At 39.2% G+C, this 20,267-nt stretch overlaps 1 protein-coding gene across 1 annotated transcript in view; it reads right to left on the bottom strand.

Annotated features, from left to right (window-relative positions):
• The window catches only part of KAT2B (lysine acetyltransferase 2B), a 105,648-nt gene that overhangs the window by 21,552 nt on the left and 63,829 nt on the right, over positions 1 to 20,267 (bottom strand). Inside the window, exons 8-11 of the mRNA XM_074269524.1 lie at positions 17,743 to 17,934; positions 12,127 to 12,233; positions 7,254 to 7,379; positions 2,418 to 2,554 (exon numbers count right to left, since the gene is read on the bottom strand). Coding sequence (XP_074125625.1) covers positions 2,418 to 2,554; positions 7,254 to 7,379; positions 12,127 to 12,233; positions 17,743 to 17,934 — 562 coding nt within the window. The remainder of the gene's footprint in view (positions 1 to 2,417; positions 2,555 to 7,253; positions 7,380 to 12,126; positions 12,234 to 17,742; positions 17,935 to 20,267) is intronic.

Here is a 20,267-nt window from a genome sequence, read left to right on the forward strand (position 1 = left end):
CCTCAATGGCTCCCTATTACCTTAAGGAGGAATGCCAAACCTACAGCATGACACGGGAAAACTTCTGCCACTAGTTAGTCATCACCCTTTCTGCTACCTTCTTGCCTATCAAAGTCCTTGCTGTGCTCTCTACACTAGTCAGCCTGGCAGACCCGGTGAGCTGGCTCCCATCTCTGTTCCTTTGCCCACGTAGTGGTCAATCCTGGACAACAATCCTTCCTTAGCTTCCTCCGCCTTCTAGATTCCCCACTTTCCTTTCAAAGCTCATCTCGGGAGCCACCTGCAGCACAAGGCCCTTCCAGACCCTGCCCACCATCAGGACTCCATTCTCCTTTGGATTACTTTGTATCATTGAACTTTCTATCTTTGTTACTTCTTATCCCCACTGATCTTGTGCATAATTTGGATCTCACCATCAGGCTACACAATGTTTTGTTAAGAATAGAATAGAAGCTCCCAGATGGTAGGATTTCATTTTATCTTTTGTTTTCCCTCCGGACCCTTCCACTTTCAGCCAAGAGCACTGCCTACAACACTCTGGGCAATTAATAAACATTCAATGAACTCATTTCCCCCCAAATGGCAACAGTGTTTAATTTCATTCTCCTCCTTCCCAAATTTACACGCTTAATGACCTGGCAGATCTAACAATAAAGGAAAATACTAGTTAAAATATGGACACCACTTTTCATGTGTTATCTCAGTTCAACCTGACAGCCATTCCAAGAGGCAGAGCCTTAAAACTAACTGGCCCTCCATCTCACTGTGGAGCAGAATTGGTTTGTCCAGTCACTGACCCTACCATCAGACCAGTGCTCAAAGCCAAGCTGTACAGCAGAGGAGATGCTCAGGCCGAGAGGGAATCTCGAGACTTGAATTAAAATCAGACACGTTCCCAGATCTGCCTCTGATATTTAGGGCCTGAGGCTTGGAATGAATATCCTTGCAACATGGTGGCTCCCTTTTCTCACTGGTGAGTGCTTCTTGGGGTCCCCATTTTAGAGGCTGATCAATCATTATTCTCCTCCTGGCACTACTTCTGACTTTCTGGCCTTCTTTGATCTTTGACCTACCTCTCCCTTCGCTACTCAGTGAATACTTTCTTCCTTCCCCCACTTTTCAAAACCTTTTGTGTGTTAATATCTCCCTCCAGCTCCCTGTAACCCCAGAATTTAGCACAGCGTCTGTCACATAGAAAGTATGCTTAATAAATGCTTCTTGCCTAGTGACATAACCTCTGTGAGATTCAGTTTCTTCATTTATAAATTCATTTATAAATTGGGGATAGTAATTGGGAGTAATAAATTGGTAACAGCCACCTAATAGGGATATTGTAGGAATTGATGAAATAATTCATGTCAAGCATTTTGTAAAACTTAATTAACTAGATGAAAAAATTAAATAAAATATTATCAGTTTTGTATATACGTAGTATCTGTGTGTGTGTGTGTGTGTGTGTGTGTGTGTGTGTGTGTAAATATGTTACATGCTAATGTGAGTTATCCCCTTCAGGGCTTGATCCAAGGCATTCTACCTCTCTCCAAGGAAGAGCAGAACAGAATTCCAAGCTCCCCTCCTCGTACCCCTTCACCCCCCACAGATTGAGAAATGGGGAAAGGAAAAACTTGTGGCAAAATGGCATTCTGCACATTGAGTAATTTAATGTTCTGAGGCAGGATTTTCTTATGCTCACACTTTTAAAATGGTTACCTGAGAAAATGACACATTTAACATATTTAACAATTTACTAGTGGACTGACTGGGGGAGAACGAGAGAGAGAGAGAGAGAGAGACAGAGAGAGAGAGAGACAGAGAGAGAGAGAGACAGAGAGACAGAGAGAGAGAGAGAGAGAGAGAGAGAGAACAGAGAAGACAAAGGAGGGAAGAGGGGGAGAGAGGGAGATGGCCATGGAGATGGAGGGAGAGAGGAATAGCGGCCTGCCGCTCCGTACCCTCTCCACCCACACCCCATGGAAGGAGACACAAAGAGAGAAGGGAAAGGAGAGATCCAGACAGAGAGAAGGAGGGAGGGAGGGAAGATAGAGGAGAGGAGCTGGATATGGAGATGGAGGAAGAAATAAAAAGACAGAGAAGGAGCAAGGGGAAGGGGACAGAGGGGGGATTCTTTCACAAACTAAATTAAGAGCCTTGCTCTAAGTATTTCCTTATCTCTAGCAGCTGTCAGATTCTCTGAAAAGGAGATTCATCACCATTTTGCTGTGATTATATATTCATCGTGTCAAATGAAGTTTCTATTTGAGAGAGGGACAGACAAAATAACTCTTCTCCTGCCTGAAATCAAGCTCCAGCATCATGGCACATTAATCTCTCCAAGTCGGCACCATCTAGCTCAGGATGAAGTGAGATGGGAGCCCCCGGGGGCCACCCGTGCTTCCTGAATCACTCATCATGCTCACCTCTGGTCCCAGCATTGCGGCAGGGTCTGTAATGGTAGACATGACTTCATTGATCAACTCAATGGGAATATCCCCTACCACTCTGGGTCTCTTGGCTTCCTCCAGGGAATGAAGATCGTTCATTTTTCTTTTCTCTCCTACAAGAACAAACACCAAAATGTAAGCAAGCTCATTTTTTAAATACATAACAAATTGAAGAAATCTCTTCAGGTAATAGAATTTAGGAATAAGTCACTTACTGAAAAGCAGAGAAGCTTTTAATGTCCTTTTTGGCCAAGAGTTCCCACTTCTTCCTCACCAGCTTCCTGACTAATCTCCCTTCCCTTCTTCCCCACAACTGATGTTTGGAGTCCACCCCCTCTCTCAAGGCCCATCCTTTTGTGTGACAAGGAAGTGTTCTTGATCTTAGAATCATAGCTCCAGAGACAGAAGTCATCTTAGAAGTCATAAAGTCTAATCCTCTTATTTTACAGATTAGGAAACTGAGGCCCAGAGAAGATATATGACCTGCCCAGGATCATACATCAAAAGAGTATCTGAGGAAAGATTTAAACTTGGGGCTTCTTGACCCCAAGTCTAGCACTCTATCAACTTTGACTTCTTGCTACCTAACCGCCCAATGGAGAATAGCTTGAGGGAACAAGAAAACAACAGACTGTTTAACAGCAATACTATTCTAGCTTATGTCCATTCACATAACCCGTTAAAATCTGCAAACTGTTTCACAAACATTTTTATCCAACAGCCCCATGGGTCCTTTTTCTTATTTTACAATAAAGGAAACTGAGACTTGGGGATATTATACAATAGGACCACTACAAGATCTCAGAGCTGGAAAGGACCTTAAGGATTGCCTAGTTTATGCTACCCATTTTACAGATGAGAAACTGTGACTCATCCAAAATCACACAGCAGGGTCAGAGATGAGGTTGGAATCTGAATTTTCGGATGCCAAATCCATCATCTTTTCCACAGTACATCGGGGCTACCTGTAGTGTCAAAGGCAATAGCAGAATCCATATTTCCCTTAGTACATGTCCAACTTTCCATCTACTATATGATTCTGATCCTTAATAAGACATGTTTGTTTGTTTATTTTTTAAAGTTCAACTATAAAGAGAGAGTAAAACAGATAATATGATGCAAGGCATAAGGAAATGAAATCCACTGGAGTGTTTAAATTGGGAAGACTTTTAATAAACAAGTTCCAACAAGGGAAAGGTTTTCCCACTCTTCTCTCCTTCCCATTCTATGTTGGAAAATAACCAACAAGGGATGACTTTCTGGCAGAAGGAGGAAGAGGAGGAGGGCAATGGAAAAACAGCTCAGTCCAAAGCTATTTTTAAAAAAGGAATTTGAGACAGAGACTACTTAAAGCAAGTGCAGATAAAGTCACTTACTTTCCTTTGTTGACAAGGCTTTTGAGCTTGGAGGATTAAGTTTCTATTTGATGTTTATACAAAGGAAAGTTGAGGTTCTGGTTTAGCTTCTAGAATAAGGGTGGAGCTCACCCTCTTCTCCTAGTGCCTTCCCAGGGCATGCTGCCCAACTAACCTTCCCACCAAGAGGCCAGAAGAGAAGATCACATCAAATGATGTGATTAGGTTGCCATTTCTTGACTCAACCTTTTCTTAATTATTTTACTATTTGCCAATTCATCACAGGAGAGTCTATTTGGGATTTAAAGGGAGAAGAGTAAATTAGAGGCGGGCAGCACATCAATAATTTTTCTTTTTAAATGCATGGGAGTCTATGGTTCCTAGCTGATCTCTTTGGAGTATAGACCTAGTAGTGATTTAAAGAGCACACAGCTTTTGGGACAACATTCCAAATGTTTTCAGAATGACTGGACTGAGTCACAGCTCCACCAAAAATCATTAACCCTGCTCAGATTTGTCAGCCACTTTTTTGGTCAACTTCCAATCTGATGCAATGGCAATTGGGTACCTGTCAATGAAGGATTGGTTGTACAAATTATATTACAATATATATTACTATTATACTATAAGAAATGATTAAAGAAATAGTTTAGAAAGAAAAAAAATCTTTGAAGATTTGTCTGAACTGATGCAGAATGAACTGAGCAGAATGGGGAAAATAATAGTAACAACATTGTAAAACGCTGAAAAACTGCCAATTAATACAACAACCAGCCATAATGCAAGAATTCTGTTGATAAGCCATACAACCCAAGATCTGTTTTCTTTCACAACTTGACTTTGATGATGGAAAATGTTTTATATAATCTCATATGTGGGTGGGGATAAGGGAAAGAATCTAGAATCTTGAAAACAAATGGGGAAAAAAATTGTTTTGAATGTAACTGGAGAAAAATATTAAATATATATATATATTTATAAAATATATTAAATATATATATAAAATACCTCCATCTTCTGAAAGAGAGGTGATGGACTCAGGGTGAAGACTAAAACTTAACATATATGCCTGACTATGCACATTTGTCTTAAGGGATTCTTCTAACTCCCCTCAACTCCATGAAGGAAGGAAAATGATAGGAGGGGAACAAAGATTTTTGTTAATTGGGAAAAAAATGAAATCCATCAGTATTTGGAGGAGAAGGGAAGAAGGAAGAAAATAGAAAGGGAAGGAAGAAGGAGAAAGAAAAAGAGGAGGGAAGAAGATTAAGAAAACTTTTTTTAAAAATAAATTCAGAATTCATAAATTACTACAAACTAGCAGGCAATTTTATTAATACTTTATAAAATTACATATGTATATATATAAAATCGAAGTATTGTTGGCAATCCTCTTTTTTGTTCTTCATATGTTAAATGCTTTACATTTATTGATGATTAACTTTCTTTTTTAAGAAAAAACAGAACAGCACTAAACATCCTTCGCTGTCAGAAGCAGTTAAGCAGAAGAAGTCCTCCTCCAGCTCAGTTTACAAAGCTCAGTCAAGGAGTCAGGGAACAGCCCTGCCAACCTGTTGAAGCTGTTTGGGCATAGACACAGAGCCTTCCTGCCACACAGACCCAGGCCTTTAGAATAGCAAACATGGAGCAATTCACTCGTTCCAGGCAAAAGGCTATAAGGAAAATAAGGGTCTGGGATAGGGAAAAAGGAAAGAAAAGCTGCTGCTGATACCATCATCAAATGTGGGGCGTGAAATGTCAGGATAAGGAATAAAGATTAGATGAGGCACTCGTTTGTCTGCCAGGATTCCTTCACTAAACACTAAATTCCTTCCCAGGAGTATTCTAATCTTACTCTAGTTCACAAGTTAAGCCAAAATAAAGCATCTTGTGACCTGAAAACATTTCTTTTGCTATGATGTTAAGTTCTAATGAACCAAGCCTTTACTTTACTTAAGCTCCTGCCCTCAAAGAGCTTACGATTTGTTGGGAGAGGGGAACAAAACGCTCCAAAATGTGTAAAACTTGGGGGTGAGTGTGAAAGAACTAGCAGCTGGAGTGCTCAGGTGGTCCTTGAGCTTGAAGGAACCAAAGCGTCCCCCGGAATGGGAGATGTGGGATCTAGCCAGTCTGGCCACAAGGTGGATGGTGTGAGAGGGAGGGGCAAGATCAGCCTGGAGACACGTGATGGACACAGACTGAAGGACTTGAAATACCCAATGGGAGAGTCTTTCTCTTAACATAAAGATCTCAGTGAGACGCTGAAGCTTCTGAAAGCAAGGCATGAAAAGTCTGCTTGAACTTTGGAGCTAAAGGCTTCCCAGATGAAGGGAATTTCTTCCTGCCACTACCAGCTTCCTCATCCCCTGCTACCTGTCCCCATGAAGAAGATCTCTTCCTTCCACTGATCAGCACCAGACTCGCTGCAGCTTGATTACGGATGTTTCCTTTTCCTAAGTAAGCAAAAACACCCCACTGTCTAATCAAGCTGGGCTGCTCACCATTCTCACTGCCACAGCTCTCGTTCTTCAGGATAAGTGGCTTATTTTGTTATTTCCCCATTCTCCACCTCACATCCCCTATGCCTACATTCAAGGCCTAACTCAAACAGTACTTCCAGCCACAGAAGAGATTTCCCCCATCTTCTCTCTTTCCTCCAAACTTGCCCCCTCCTCAAATATTTCTTAGGCACTTATTGAATTCTACTTTACATTAGACTGACGTGCACAGTTTCTCTCCCCTACTTGATTTGCTAGTTCCTTAAGGGGAACAGTGACAGCACCTGTACCTTTGTATTCTACCTTCCTTATTAAACAGGGTTCTGCACACAGTAGGTGCTTCTGGAGTTAGGAAGATCTGAATTCAAACCTGGTATGGGATACTAACAATGTGATCCTGGGCAAGTCACTTCACCCTACCTGCCTCAGTTTCCTCATATGTAAAATGAGCTAAAGAAAGGGCAAACCACTCCAATATCTCTGCCAAGTAAAATCCAAAATGGGGTCATAGGGAGAGATACAAGTGAAAACAACTGAACAACAACTACAAGAAGAAATCTATAGGATCCCAAGATTTAGCTCTGGAGGAACTCTTAGAAAGTCCGGCACTTGCACCTTAGAGATGAGATAAGGAAGCCAAGAAATGAAGGTGTTTTGTGCTGAATCCCAAAACTGAGAGATGAAGCTCAATCCTCTGCCTCCCAGCCCAGACACCGCAGCCATGCTTAGCCATGTTCAAGCCTTTTTCATTTCCCCCACTGTACAACCCCCTTGACTAAAAGGGCCATTTTCCTTTTAGCCCTAGAAAAAGTGTTGTTCTGTCAGGGGTTGGAGTCACAGAATGTCATGCTTTATACTGATGAGAATCATATTTAAAAGACCAAAGTAGTAGAAGGTCATCTAAGTGATAAGGAAGTCCTACTCCAGAATAAATCAGTTCTCTCCCTCTTCTGGATTACCTCGATTCCCTTCCAGTCCAGAAGAGACTTTACAGACAGGACTCAAGCTTCCTCCAATGGGCTGCTCCAGAGAGGAAGGGCTCCCGTTGTATGACACAGTCCTAGCCACAGGAGGGGGATTGATGACTGCAACAGAAAAGAAAAGGGTCAAGTGAGACATTAACTGAAGTCACTATTTTCAGAGGCACACTAGTTTCATGGGCTTCTTTCTTTTTTTCCTTTGGAGGTGATTGGAATGAAGTGACTTTTCCAGGGTCACTAGTAAGTATCAGAGGCCAATGTGAAGTCAGGTCCTCTTGACTCCAGAGCTGATGCTCTATCCACTGTGTCACCTACCTACCTCTTTAGTGCGTGCACACACACACACGTATGCATAATACACATACATTGACATTTATACTTATATACATACACACATATATATAATATTCATATATCACTGTTTGTTATCTTTGAAACTTATTAATAAAACACCTAGCTCATAAACCCCTAGATATCTTTCTAGGTTTTAGTGATGAAAATTTATGTTCCTTTCGACAGAACATCTACATGTAAAGGTATGATTCCCTATGTGGAAAAAGAGAAACAGAAGGAAGGAAAGGAGAGAAGCAAGGAAGAAGGGAGGAAGGGAAGGAGAAAGGAAGAGAGGAAAGAAAGAAGGGAAGGAGGGAGGGAGAAGAAGCTATACTGCCCAACTGTAGCTAGTCAGTTAAGCCCCTAGTGGGGCAGCAACTTCTCCTCATAGTTCATTGTTTATCCTCTGTTCTCAACGACTGGGCTATGCCCCTACTCCTCTAGTCTAGTCGGATGATGATGATCATGATGCTATTAATAACTAGCAGCTATATAGTAATTTAGGTTTTCAAAGGCCTTCCCATTTATAATCTTCACAATGACTCTGGGAGATTGGGGCTATTATTTTATTATTCCCATTTAATTGGTAAGGAAATTAAGTCTGTATGAGGCTATAATATTAATTCACAGAATTCAACATGAGGCAGAATCTGAACTAGGTGTTCCTGATTCCAAATCTTAACACCATGTTCCCAGTTGCTTTTAATAACTTTAATGATAGTGACACTAAATGAAGATTAAAATCAGAAGATGCTTTCTACTTAAAAGTCCCGGGTTAAGATTCTATCCTTCCAACCATCTCCAGACAACAGCTATCAAAAAATAGGTTGGTTTGGGGTATACATCTCAAAGATAAGAGCTGGAAGCTACCTCCCATCCAAAGTTCAACCCCTTTCATTTGACAGATGTAGAAAATAAGACTCCACGGTTATCCGTGACTTACCCAAAGTCACACATGTGAAGTCATAGGTGTCAGATCCAGGATTCCAACCCTTCTGACCTTGACCCCACATGGGATCAGAATTGGAGTGCTTACTTAGCACTCTAACTTGGTAGGTGTTTAATAAATGCTTACTGACCAACAGAAAAACATCCAAAATGAACTAACATGCCCTTACGAAAGACCCATTGGCAGGAATGTGAGGATAACTCGGATGTTTAGTGACACTGGATTTTATTTCTCGACCTGAAGGAATAAGAGTCCACCTCATGCCATTCTCCATCATTTTCTATTTACTTTTTCGGGGAGAAGGAAGAACCATGCCAAATGAGGCCCTTTGGGTCAATTCTATGGGGATTCTTTGTGGAAGTGTTTTTTTAAAGGCCTCAAGTTGCCCAAAAAGTGATTTCCCCAAAGCATAAAAGTTGGTTCTGTTCCCAAACAAATATGACTATTTACTTGGCACTGTGGACAAACACTTCTTTCAAGAGTCTTAAATCAGCAGTAAAGGATATTGTGGGGTTTTACTTCTGTATAGTCCAGTTGATTTTTTAATCTAGCATAAAAAAGGAGACTTTAAAATATCCCATCCCCACTTAGACCAGATGGCCAGGAAAGGAACTTCCAGCTCTAAGCACATAATTCTAAGATCCCATAACTCACAATGAGCTACTGAGGGTTCCAATCTTCTCTGCGGCCTTATCCAAAGAAGGAGGGACGGGGAAGGTAGAGAATATGTGACTGTAAGTGGCTGCCCCAGATTATGATCTGGGCAAAAGTCTGCAGGAATTGTAGAGACTGAACTGGGTTTATGCTGCCAGCTAGAAAAGCATAATAAAGATCTAGCTTTAAACTTTGGAGAGATCTTATGTAACAACATGCACTCACCTAGTAATTACAGGGCCAAAATCAAGACAGATATTTTTACCTTTGAACCTGAGAGTTAGACGGAATCCTTAGTGATCCTCCAGGCCATTCCCCTCATTGATAGAGAAAGGAATTGAGGTTCCCAGAGGTTAGATGAATTAAGGGACAAACATTGAGTCAATGGCAGAGTGGGGCCTAACCTTGATACCCCGACACAAACATACTTTTTCTGGGTCTAGTGCTCCCTCTCTTAGGGGGAAATCTCACAGAATCCATCTTTTTTTGAACATTTATCTGAAAACACAGAAATAGGTGCTACAAAGTAGGGAGGAAAGTTTGTTATTAAAATTATAATGCAGCCGGGGCAGCTGGGATACTGAGAAGTGGAATTCCTAAAGTCCATGGGGAACAATGTGGGCTTTGCCACATTTTTTTTGTGAGTTCAGCTCAGCATTCCATTTCTAACTTAGCTCTTTCAAAAAAAAAAAAAAAAAATTCAAAAAACAAACCAACTCTATCCCTACTTCCTCTTTCTTTTTTTGGTGAAGCACAGAAGACCCAGGTTCAAATCATGACTCGGGCACTTGTTCACTTATGTGCCTTTGACTAAGGTGCCTAATAACTCCCCCTCACCCCAATGAGTCTTTTAGCCTTCTCCTCTGAAAAGGGAAGATGAGAATAAAACCCATCCCTCAGGGCTGTTATGATACTCAATTTATATAATGTATATATAGTGTTTGGTCAGCATTAAACATACTAGAAAACAAAGTAGGATGATTTCTTTCCAGGAAAATCTAAATTAACCAGCTAGTTTGAAAACGCAATTATTTGGATAATAAGAAAATAAGTCCTATAATAAGCTAATATAGATTTAGTAAAAATCCTGCCCAGCATAGCCTAGGATCAGTGTTTTCACAGCCCAACTCCAAATCTACTCCTCCTGGGTCTATGGTGTCATAGCCAGAGAACTTGGGCTCCAACAGCCCCTGGAACATTGCTACTAATAAATCTCTCAGTCCATGGAAGGTCACTTAATTATGTGAAATACCTACTATGTACTGGGGCAAAAGTCCTAATTCAGAAAGAAACACTAAATCACATTCCAAATTCTAAGGGGAAAAAAAAAATGTGCTGAGGAACACTGGAAACACTAAGTAATTGTAATGGATGTGATCCAAAGGAATAGGAACCAAAAAGTCTTTCTTCATTTAGTTAAAATACCCTAGCCTAGTTAAGTGAGATTTTCTTACTTATCTTTTGTTAGAACAAACAAGGACTAATGCTATAAGCTCTATCACTGAGAGAGGGAATAAAGATCCCAAATTTCAAAAGACTTGAACCTGGCAGGGTGTTAAAGTTCACTGTTTCATGAGGAAACCAAGGACCAGATTAGCTTAGTGACATAGTCAAAATCATACAAGTAACAATGAATACATCCCCATTTTCCTTTCATAAATAACCAGAAAAGGGCCCCAATATTGGAGGATATGATACCAAAGCCAACTACAGAACAAAGGCCTAAGGGACCTAGCTACTGATCATATCCTGAGACTTATAATTCTGCTAATATTCAGGACAATGAACATCTTAGATCCACAAAGTGGCTTCCATGCCGATAAGAGCTCTCAGGACTATGAGGACTGAATGTGGATTGCAACCTAGTATTTTCACTTTTTCTTGTTTGCTTGATTATTTTTTTCTTTTTTGTTTCTTTTCCCTTTTGATTGATTTTTCTTGTGGAAATATGTTTAGAAGAACTGCACATGTTTAACCTATATTGAATTACTTGCTGTCTACAGAAGGGGAGAGGTGGTGAGGGAGGGAGAAAAATTTGGAGCACAAGATTTTACAAGGGAGGATATCGAAAATTATTTTTGTATTTTGAAAAATAAAAAAACTATTCTTAATTTAAAAAAAAACATTAGCAGCTCTCATTTATATAGTGCTTTATATAGGTCTGCAAAGTACTTTACAAGTACTATGTCATATGGCACTGAGTAATAAGTACTATTATTATTCTTACAAAGGAAACTGAGGCAGACAGTGGTTAACTGATTTCACAAGGCCAGTAAGTGTCTAAGGTTGGATTTGAACAGCTCTTCCTGGCTCCAAATATACTGCTCTTTCAAGTAAAAAGGAACTTGGAAATACTTAAGAACTCAGACTGATTCAAAAATGCATCATGATTCTAGGAAGCCAATAAGGAAGAATGGTCCCCACTTCTATCAGAGAAGTATCAGACTGAATAAACTGAAATGAACATATAGTTGTAGACCTGGCCAACATGGAAATTTGTTTCCTTGACTATGAATTTTTATTAAGAGGACTGTTTTACTATTGCAGAGTCAAGGGAAGAAGATGTTGGAAGCAAGGGGAAAAAAATGTCTGCCACTTTGGGGGAGGAAAAAAAAAACTCCATGAGAATGCCTGTTTCCTGTGTGGCCTGTCTGAGCATGAGAGACTCTTTGAGGATATGACCAAAGACTTCGATTAGGATATGTTCAAGCCTTTAGAACCAATATTTCTGCACTTACATGGTTTTTATTCACACCTTATTCGCTGATGGATGATGGAGTTCACTTTATTCTTTGAAGACACTTTCGGTCTTCAATTTCCAGATGAATGACACAAATCAACATACACTTAATGGTGACAAATGACACAGCCCTATTCTCTCTTGTGCGCCTCCATTCTATACTAGATGCACATTACCTGTTTGGATTCCTAGCTGACCAGCATGAGAAGAGGCAGCCAGAAAGTCTGGATCCCAGATAGGCGAACTCTGGCTATAGACTTCTTCTTCTAACATGGAAAGAAACCTACATACACACACACACACACACACACACACACACACACACACACACACACACACACACACACACATTAAAAAAAAAAAAAGAATATTAAGGATTAATTTCTTCAAGATTAATCAAACACCTTTAAAAATAGCAAAACAATATTAAGATAATGGCAGGTAAAATAGTTCAAGTTGTTTCAATCTCTTTATAGTAAAAGAAACCTAGAAACAAAGTGGGTGTCCTTTTGTTTAGGGAAAGAACAAATTATGGTATGTACCTGTAGTAGATATTAAAGCTCTAAAAGGAATGATGAAGACAGAGAATTCTGAGGAGCACTAGAAAGGTTGTATCAATTGATACAACAACAGAACTAAGAATACATGCGTGTGTGTGTGTGTGTGTGTGTGTGTGTGTGTCCTACAATAATAGTATAAATTAAATAATGCTGAAAGGCATTTCAACTCTGATTGTATAATAATGATGAACTATAGTCCAGGAGAATAGATGATGAAATATAATTGCTTTAAGATGACAAAAGATGAGAATCTCAGCTATGAATGATCTAAGACAACTCTGAAGGACTTGAAAATGCTATCCATATCCAGAGAAAAAAGCTGATGGTGTCTAAATATTAAAAAACCTTTCTTTTTCTTAAGGGCTTTTTAAAATTTTTTTGGTCTCCATTTCTTTCACAATATGATAACTATGGGAATATTTTGTATAATTATATATATATATTTATATATATTTAACCCATACAGAATTATTTGCTTTCTCAATGGGGAGGGGATAGAGAAAAGAAGAGAATTTGGAACTGAAAAAAAATTTTCACTGGGGGACAATATAAAATGCTAAATACATTTAATTTTTTTAAACAATGAAAACTCTTCCATCTATTTTGGAAGAGTTGTAGAAACATAGACATTGTTGGTGAAACTGGAAATGGATATAATTATTCTAGAAAGTAATTTGGAATTATGCAATTAAAATAAATAAAATTCCAATACCCATTGATCCTGGGATTCCATTAATAGGCATAAGGCCCCCAAAAGAGGTAATAGACAAAAAGAAAGGGTCCATATACATCATCTATACAGCAGCAAATTCTGATAGTAAAGAACTGGAAACAAAGTAGATATCTGGAGAACGGTTAAATAAACTCTAACACACAACGTAATGGAATATTACTGAGCTGGAAGAAATGATAGACATGATAAATACCGAGAACCATGTAAAGAATTACATGAACTAAAGTCAGTAGAGACAAGAAAATAATATACACAATGATTTCAACAATGTACATAATCATTTCAACAACGTAAATCAATCAGTAAATAGTAAAAACTGAACACTGTGAACAAGCTCAGCCCTAAAGAAAAAATGTAAGATGGCCCACCCCCAAACTCTGTCCAAAGAGGAGAAATCCTGTCAAGATTTTTCAACTTGTTGATCAATTTATCTTATTTATTTTTTCTTTGTTCTTTTTTTAAAAAATTGTTGTGTGGAATGGATCTTTAGAAATGTGCATGAGGAAGTAATTTAGGGAGAAATTTAGGCAATGTGAAAACAAAAGCTAACAAAAAAAAACTACAAAAAAAAAAAAAAAATGTTCATCCCATCCCAAGGGATTACGGCTTCCAGATGTTGCTTATAATGTGAGGCAATGACTGTCAACCAGGGTTACTTGTCGATTTATGGTAACAAGAAGCCCTTCCCAAATCTCCTAGTGACTCACAGACCATGACTGAGAACCCCAGACACTGGCCAGCATGATTTTGCTATCAATTTTATTGAGGTGTATTAACAAATCAGTTTCACTCAATGGCCTTACAGCTGTATTTGCTTTCAAACTCCTAATTCAAGTTTCTCCATGATCTCATGTTTAAGATCTATCAGGCTGATTTTTACAAAGTTTTACTGATGTGTATGTATGTGTGTATGTGAATTTATATTTATATATATATATATATATATATATATATATATATATATATACACACACACACACACACACACACAACACACACACACACACACACACACACACAGAGTCACATGCTCATAGAAGTCTCCATCTTTTCCAAGAAACTTTTCCTATCAACAAATAAAAATTGTTCCATACGTTTTCACACCTTTGCTTCTGGACTAAACCTATTTGGTACAAAAAATTATGGCCTCTCATTCGGTCCCTGCAACACATAGGGAATACAAGCACTATTAGACCATTTTACAGGTGATGAAACTGAGGCTGAGAAAGATTTGCCCAAGATCCCAACAGCTACTAAACAGCAGACCTGGAATTTGAGGATTCTGAAACAAAGTAAACTACTTTTTTAAAACTACATTATTACTGTCATTAAAAACAATCTACCTTATTAGGAATGGGGGCAGATTCTCCTTCTAAGCTCTGAAACTGGCAAGTGAAAACAAGGTAGGCTGACAGACTACAGCCTCTTTTGAGAGGAAGCTGGAGAAGGACTGATTAGTGAAATAATACCCAAATTTAGCTCACCTGTAGGAGAAACCAACTTAATCCTATTGAGTCATCACCCAACTCATGCTAGGACAGCTAGATGGCACTAGACCTGGAGCCAGGAAGATTCATCTACCTGAATTCAAATTCAGCTTCAGCCACTTACTAGCTTTGTCATCCTGGGCAAGTCACATAACCTTGTTTGTCTCAACTATAAACTGAGCTGGAGTGACAAACTACTCTAGAAACTGAACAACAACAGCAACAAGCATGACTCCTACAGTGGAAGCAAGTTCTAGGCAAGGGATAAAGGAGGGGCTGCAAGATGGAAGAAATTTAGGGAAATTAACATGCTGAATCAGATCCAGCAACATAAGCATTCTGGATGGAGTTTCCCCCTTCTCCCCACCATAAGACACAAAAGCTTGCTTACCTGGAAGGCCAGGGGAAGCCCAAAGCCCATATTTTTATTATATGTATTTTTGTTTCTTCCTCTTTTCTAATACCTTTAAAATCTCTTTGGAAATTCATTATATAAGGACATTCTCAAGGAATAAGAAAGTTGTTTTTTTATTTTGTTTTTTTTAAGAACTATTTCTTGAATGTTCAACAAGGGAATTTGGTCAACGAGGCAAATTTATTACAAGGATTTTGTTTTTCTTTCCATTTTTCCCAAGATGGAGAGTTGTGAGGGATAAAAAATAAATTTCTATTAAGTGTCTTGAAAATAAAAGTCAAAGGGAAGAAAGACAAATTAAAGGACTAATTAAATTAAATTAAACTATTATTAATTAAAGAATTAAAGAAAGAATTAAACTGATGTTGTAACATAGCTCCTACCTCTTGATGGGAGAATTAAAGTGCAGAACTGGATACACATTGTCAAACAGACAACGTGATGATTGTTAGATTACACATATTTGTACTTGTTGGCAATTATTTGTAGTTATGCAGATTTGCTACAAGAGAGGGCTTTGACTTCAGGGCTGATGGGGGATAGAAGTCAGGAGTGATAGAGACTCAAGAGTATTATGAAAACAATTGTTTAAAATATACAAAGCAAAAAAAGGACAAATAAAAGGGACACAAATATTATTATTCACATGTGTATGTGTGGTATGTGTATCTATGTGCACATATATGTATGTATGTGTGTGTATATATATATATATATATATATATATATATATATACACACCCTTGTATTTGTGTGCATATACACATTTATATATGTGTGTATGCATTGTGTATTATTCTTTCAAAACAACTAGCACATGTATTTATGTCCACATATATACACACACACACACATATACACATCTGTCATGTTCTTTAAAAATAAGCTGTCACAGAAGTTCAGTGTTTTTCTTGTTATTCTTCAAAATATTGGGGTTTTCACCAATCCTAGAGTCAGGAGGATCCAGATTCAAATATGGCCTCAGACGTTTACTAATTGTATGACCCTGGGCATACTACTTAAGCCTAATTGCCTCCCCAGAAAAAGGAAGAAAGGGAGGGAGGAAAGAATAAAAGAAATGGAATACTGGGGGTTTTTTGACTTCTAAGTCTGCAATAAAAATAAAATTTTATGTTAAAAAAAAAAAAAACCTAGAAAGAGGAAAAATGACAACTAATGAAAGAAGAGCCAAGGATAATGATTTCATTATCCGTTGGAATGGAAGCATCTCTCCTCTTCTAGTGTGTTCTGAGCATACACCCACACTACAACCATCAGTAAATAAGAATAGGTTGCCAGGTCAACCTCAATTCCCCTAACAAGTTCCGATGTTGTCATGCCCATTGAAAAAGGATTTAAAAGAAGTGGGAGGTAGTTTGACCCTGGAATTAGTAATAAAAGCAGAAACAAAAAAAGTTAGAATTTTAGCTCTCCAGTTTAGGGCTGCTAGATCCGTGTGCTGGTGCAACAGAACACTATAATTAGTCATTATCCAAAAGGTGCCAAATGGATTTTCAGGGAAGAAGTTCAAGTTTCTCTCTGGATATTACTGAAACAAGATATAGCCCTCCTCAGTAGAAAGTCCATAATTCTGACTGAAATTACAAAATACTGTGAAAAGCTGTTTAGAGGGACTTAATATTTAAGTGTGTGACCCTAGGCAATCTTAACTGTCTCAGTTCCCCCAAAAAAACTGCTTAGAAGAATTGGGAAATAGCAGTATGGATTTTGGTCATGAAGAAAATATAAACAGGTTGAGGGCAGCCCCTATTTCATTTTGGTCTTTCATCTCTAGCACCTATCAGAAAGCTAGCACACAGCCACTGCTTAATCAATGCCTAACGGATTTACTTTTGGTAAGTTTATATTACTATACCCTTAGACATGACCAATTTGAAAGATCCAAAGATGTTCAGGAAGATTTGTTTAAAGTGACACAGAGCAAAGTAAGTAGAATGAGAAGAGACATTGCAAAAGCAATCTTACTGAAAACACTGCTCCTGCCCCATCCTTCCTGAGCTCAGAGAACAAGACAATGAAACACGCACAAGTTCGCATTTAGAGCTGGAAGTTATCCTGAAAGGGAACATTATCCCAAAAGGGAACATTATCCCAGGGAATGGCGCCGATCCATCCCGTATCGCACCAACTTCCCCAGGCCTGGAATGCTCTCACTCCCACTTCTGCCTTCTGGATTTCTTTCAGATTCAGCTCAAATGCTGAAATCCTCCCCTAGCTACCAGGGCCTTCCCCTGCCCCTCCTGGCAGCTGCTGTTTGTCCTATACCCATATTCCAGCTCCCTAGGTGGAAGCTACACAAGTACTTGGTATATAGGAGGCACACAAGAAATGCTGATTCCAGCTTCCAGAAAGTGACCCTATAATTAAATGTCTGGGGATGAGACTGGCTCAGAAAACAGAAAACAGAAAACCCAAAGCTGTGACCCCTTAAGTCTGGTCTATCATTTCAGAGTGACTCTGGAGAGTGGGAGGAGAGCAAAGCAACGGGTAACGGAAGGGAGCAGTCCTTCCTGGGTTTGGGCTCCCTAGACATCCAGTTAGCCAGCCAGCTCCAGCCCATAACAGCTTCCCCTTACTTTGGGAAATGGGTGAGGATGAGCGTCCGCTTCTCCAGGGGCAGCTTGTCCTTCTCCTGCCGGGCTTGCTCCAGGAGCTGCCGTCTCATCACAGTGAAGACGGAGCGCAGCAGCGTTCTCCCGAACACCTGAGTGGTCTCATACCGAGGGAGACTGTCGCAGAACTGAGGCACATGACAGTAGCACAGCCACCTGAGGCAACAAGAAGAAACTAGTGAGCTACGTACCACAGGTCAACCCTGCAGTCCTGACATAATCAGCCAGGGTTTACCCCCCACACACACATCCTGACAAACTCATACTATCTTTGTCATAAGCTTGAGAATTAACAATATCAGTCAAAATGAGAAAAGTGGGATTGGATGCAGTGATCACCTTTAGTTAGCCTCATGTTTTATGAGTATAAGAACATTTAGGATAAATCTCTGGCTCTAGAGTCAGGAGGATCTGAGTTCAAATCCAGCCTCAAACACTTAGAAGCTATGAAACCCTGGGAAAGTCACTTAACTCTGTTTCCCTCAGTTTCCACACCTGTAAAATGAGCTAGAAAAGGAAATAACAAACCACTCTAGAATCTTTGCCCAAAACATCCCAAATGGAGTTACGAAGAATCAGACATGACTAATCAACCAAACAAAACCAGAACCATTTGATAATATGGTTCATTAAGTGTTCTGAACCTGAGGTCCAAGGGCCCATTGGATTTCAGAAATGAAATTCAATAGGAAATGCATGAGATCTTTATTTTTCCTAACCTTTAGTTTCCCTGGTCATTCTAGGTTTTGGATCATATTAGCTTTTCTTTATACAACCCCATATTGCCTTTAAATTTAAAGATTGAAGATTTAGAGATGAGAAAGTCCTTAAGTGCCATGTAGTCCAACCCCGTCATTTTAATAATGAGACTCAACTGACTTACCATGGTCACATAAGTAGTTAAGTTGTAAAGGCAGAATTTGAACCCAGAACTAGGATTCCAAATCTAGAGCTCTTTCCATTGCACTAGGATGAATGTCTCCTAATGATGAATGCCTGGGCCATGGGCATCTGATAGTACTTGGGAGCCTTTTAATGGAAGTTAATAAAAGCCCCTCAAAAAGTAATAAATAAAAAATAAATAAAAGCCTCAAAGCAGGAGAGAGAGATAAGAACTGCTGGACTTGGGGGTCTAAATACCTGGGTTCTGGGTTCAAGGCCAGTCTCTGACATGTAGTGATGCTAATAATTTTGATGATTGTGATTGTTATCATTCTGTCTCTGTGGTCACTTACTCATCTCATTTACCTATCCTTTTACTTGTCCGGCCTCTCTCTTCAGTCTCAGTCCTGCCTCTTCCTCTGTATTCTCTCCTCCTTGACTTTTTTTTCTTAATTAAAGGCAAGCTTTCATCAGTACTTTCTCATCTGCCTAAAATTCAGTCCTCACTTTTGAAATACCCCAAGCTCAAGTTCCATTTCGAACATCTCCATTCTTCTCCATCACTTAGAATTCCTTTCCTGGAAGGGACTTCAGGATTACATCATCAAAACAAAGAAAATAGTTTGTGTTGCAGAAAGATGAGGAAGAAAACAGTGATAATGGCAAAATTGAGACAAATTCATTCATTGATGCTATAGAAAAAAAAATGTATAGTCACAACACAACAGCACTGGGTACTGGCACATTAATATTTTCTCTCTTTGATTATCTCCAATTTATCCTAAAAAGATCTATGTTGGTCATAGTTGTTTGATCCTTAGACTCTGAGGACAGGGATTGGTTTTTGTCTTTCTTTTGTATCCATGATACTTGGCACATAGTAGGTGCTTAATAAAAGCTTATAAAACGACTACCTGAAAGACAGTATAGCATTGTGCATAGAATGCTGGGTATGCTGTGAAGAAAGATGAGTCCAATCTTACTTCAGAGAATTCTACCACTTGGACAAGTCACATAACCTTGCTAAATTCCTGTTTTCTCATTTCCAAGTTGGATTCAATATTTGGAGAACCAAACGTCAAAGGATGGCTGTGCCTCCATGAGAAAATGTGTGTATTATATAAAAATCAATTATTATTTTGAGAAGGAAATACTAGCTACCCATCTACCTCCAAACCAATTGCATGAGAAATGTTATGGCAGTAAGTTAAATACCAGTCTTATGGGCCTAATCATGTCCTAAAGCAGGGATGGGGAACCTTTTTTCTGACAAGGGCCATTTGGATATTCATATTCCTGAGCCATCCAAAATTATAGACTTTAAGAACTCAAAGCAGTGGGAGCTTGTTATACCTAGCTTTTAGCTCATCATCACCTGTGGTTGCTTTAGCAAATTATTTCATGCAGGCCCATCCTTCTAAAGGCTGTTTCAGAGACTCTTGGTTAAAAATGAATCACATATGGGGCAGCTAGATGGCCCAGAGGATAGAGCACTGGCCCTGAAGTCAAGAGAACCCAAGTTCAAATCTGATTTCAGACACTTAACACTTCCTAGCTGTGTGACCCTGGGCAAGTCACTTAACCCCAAGTGCCTCAGTTCAAAAGAA

The sequence above is a fragment of the Sminthopsis crassicaudata genome, chromosome 5, assembly GCF_048593235.1.
Source record: "Sminthopsis crassicaudata isolate SCR6 chromosome 5, ASM4859323v1, whole genome shotgun sequence".
NCBI classification, from domain to species: Eukaryota; Metazoa; Chordata; class Mammalia; order Dasyuromorphia; family Dasyuridae; genus Sminthopsis; species Sminthopsis crassicaudata.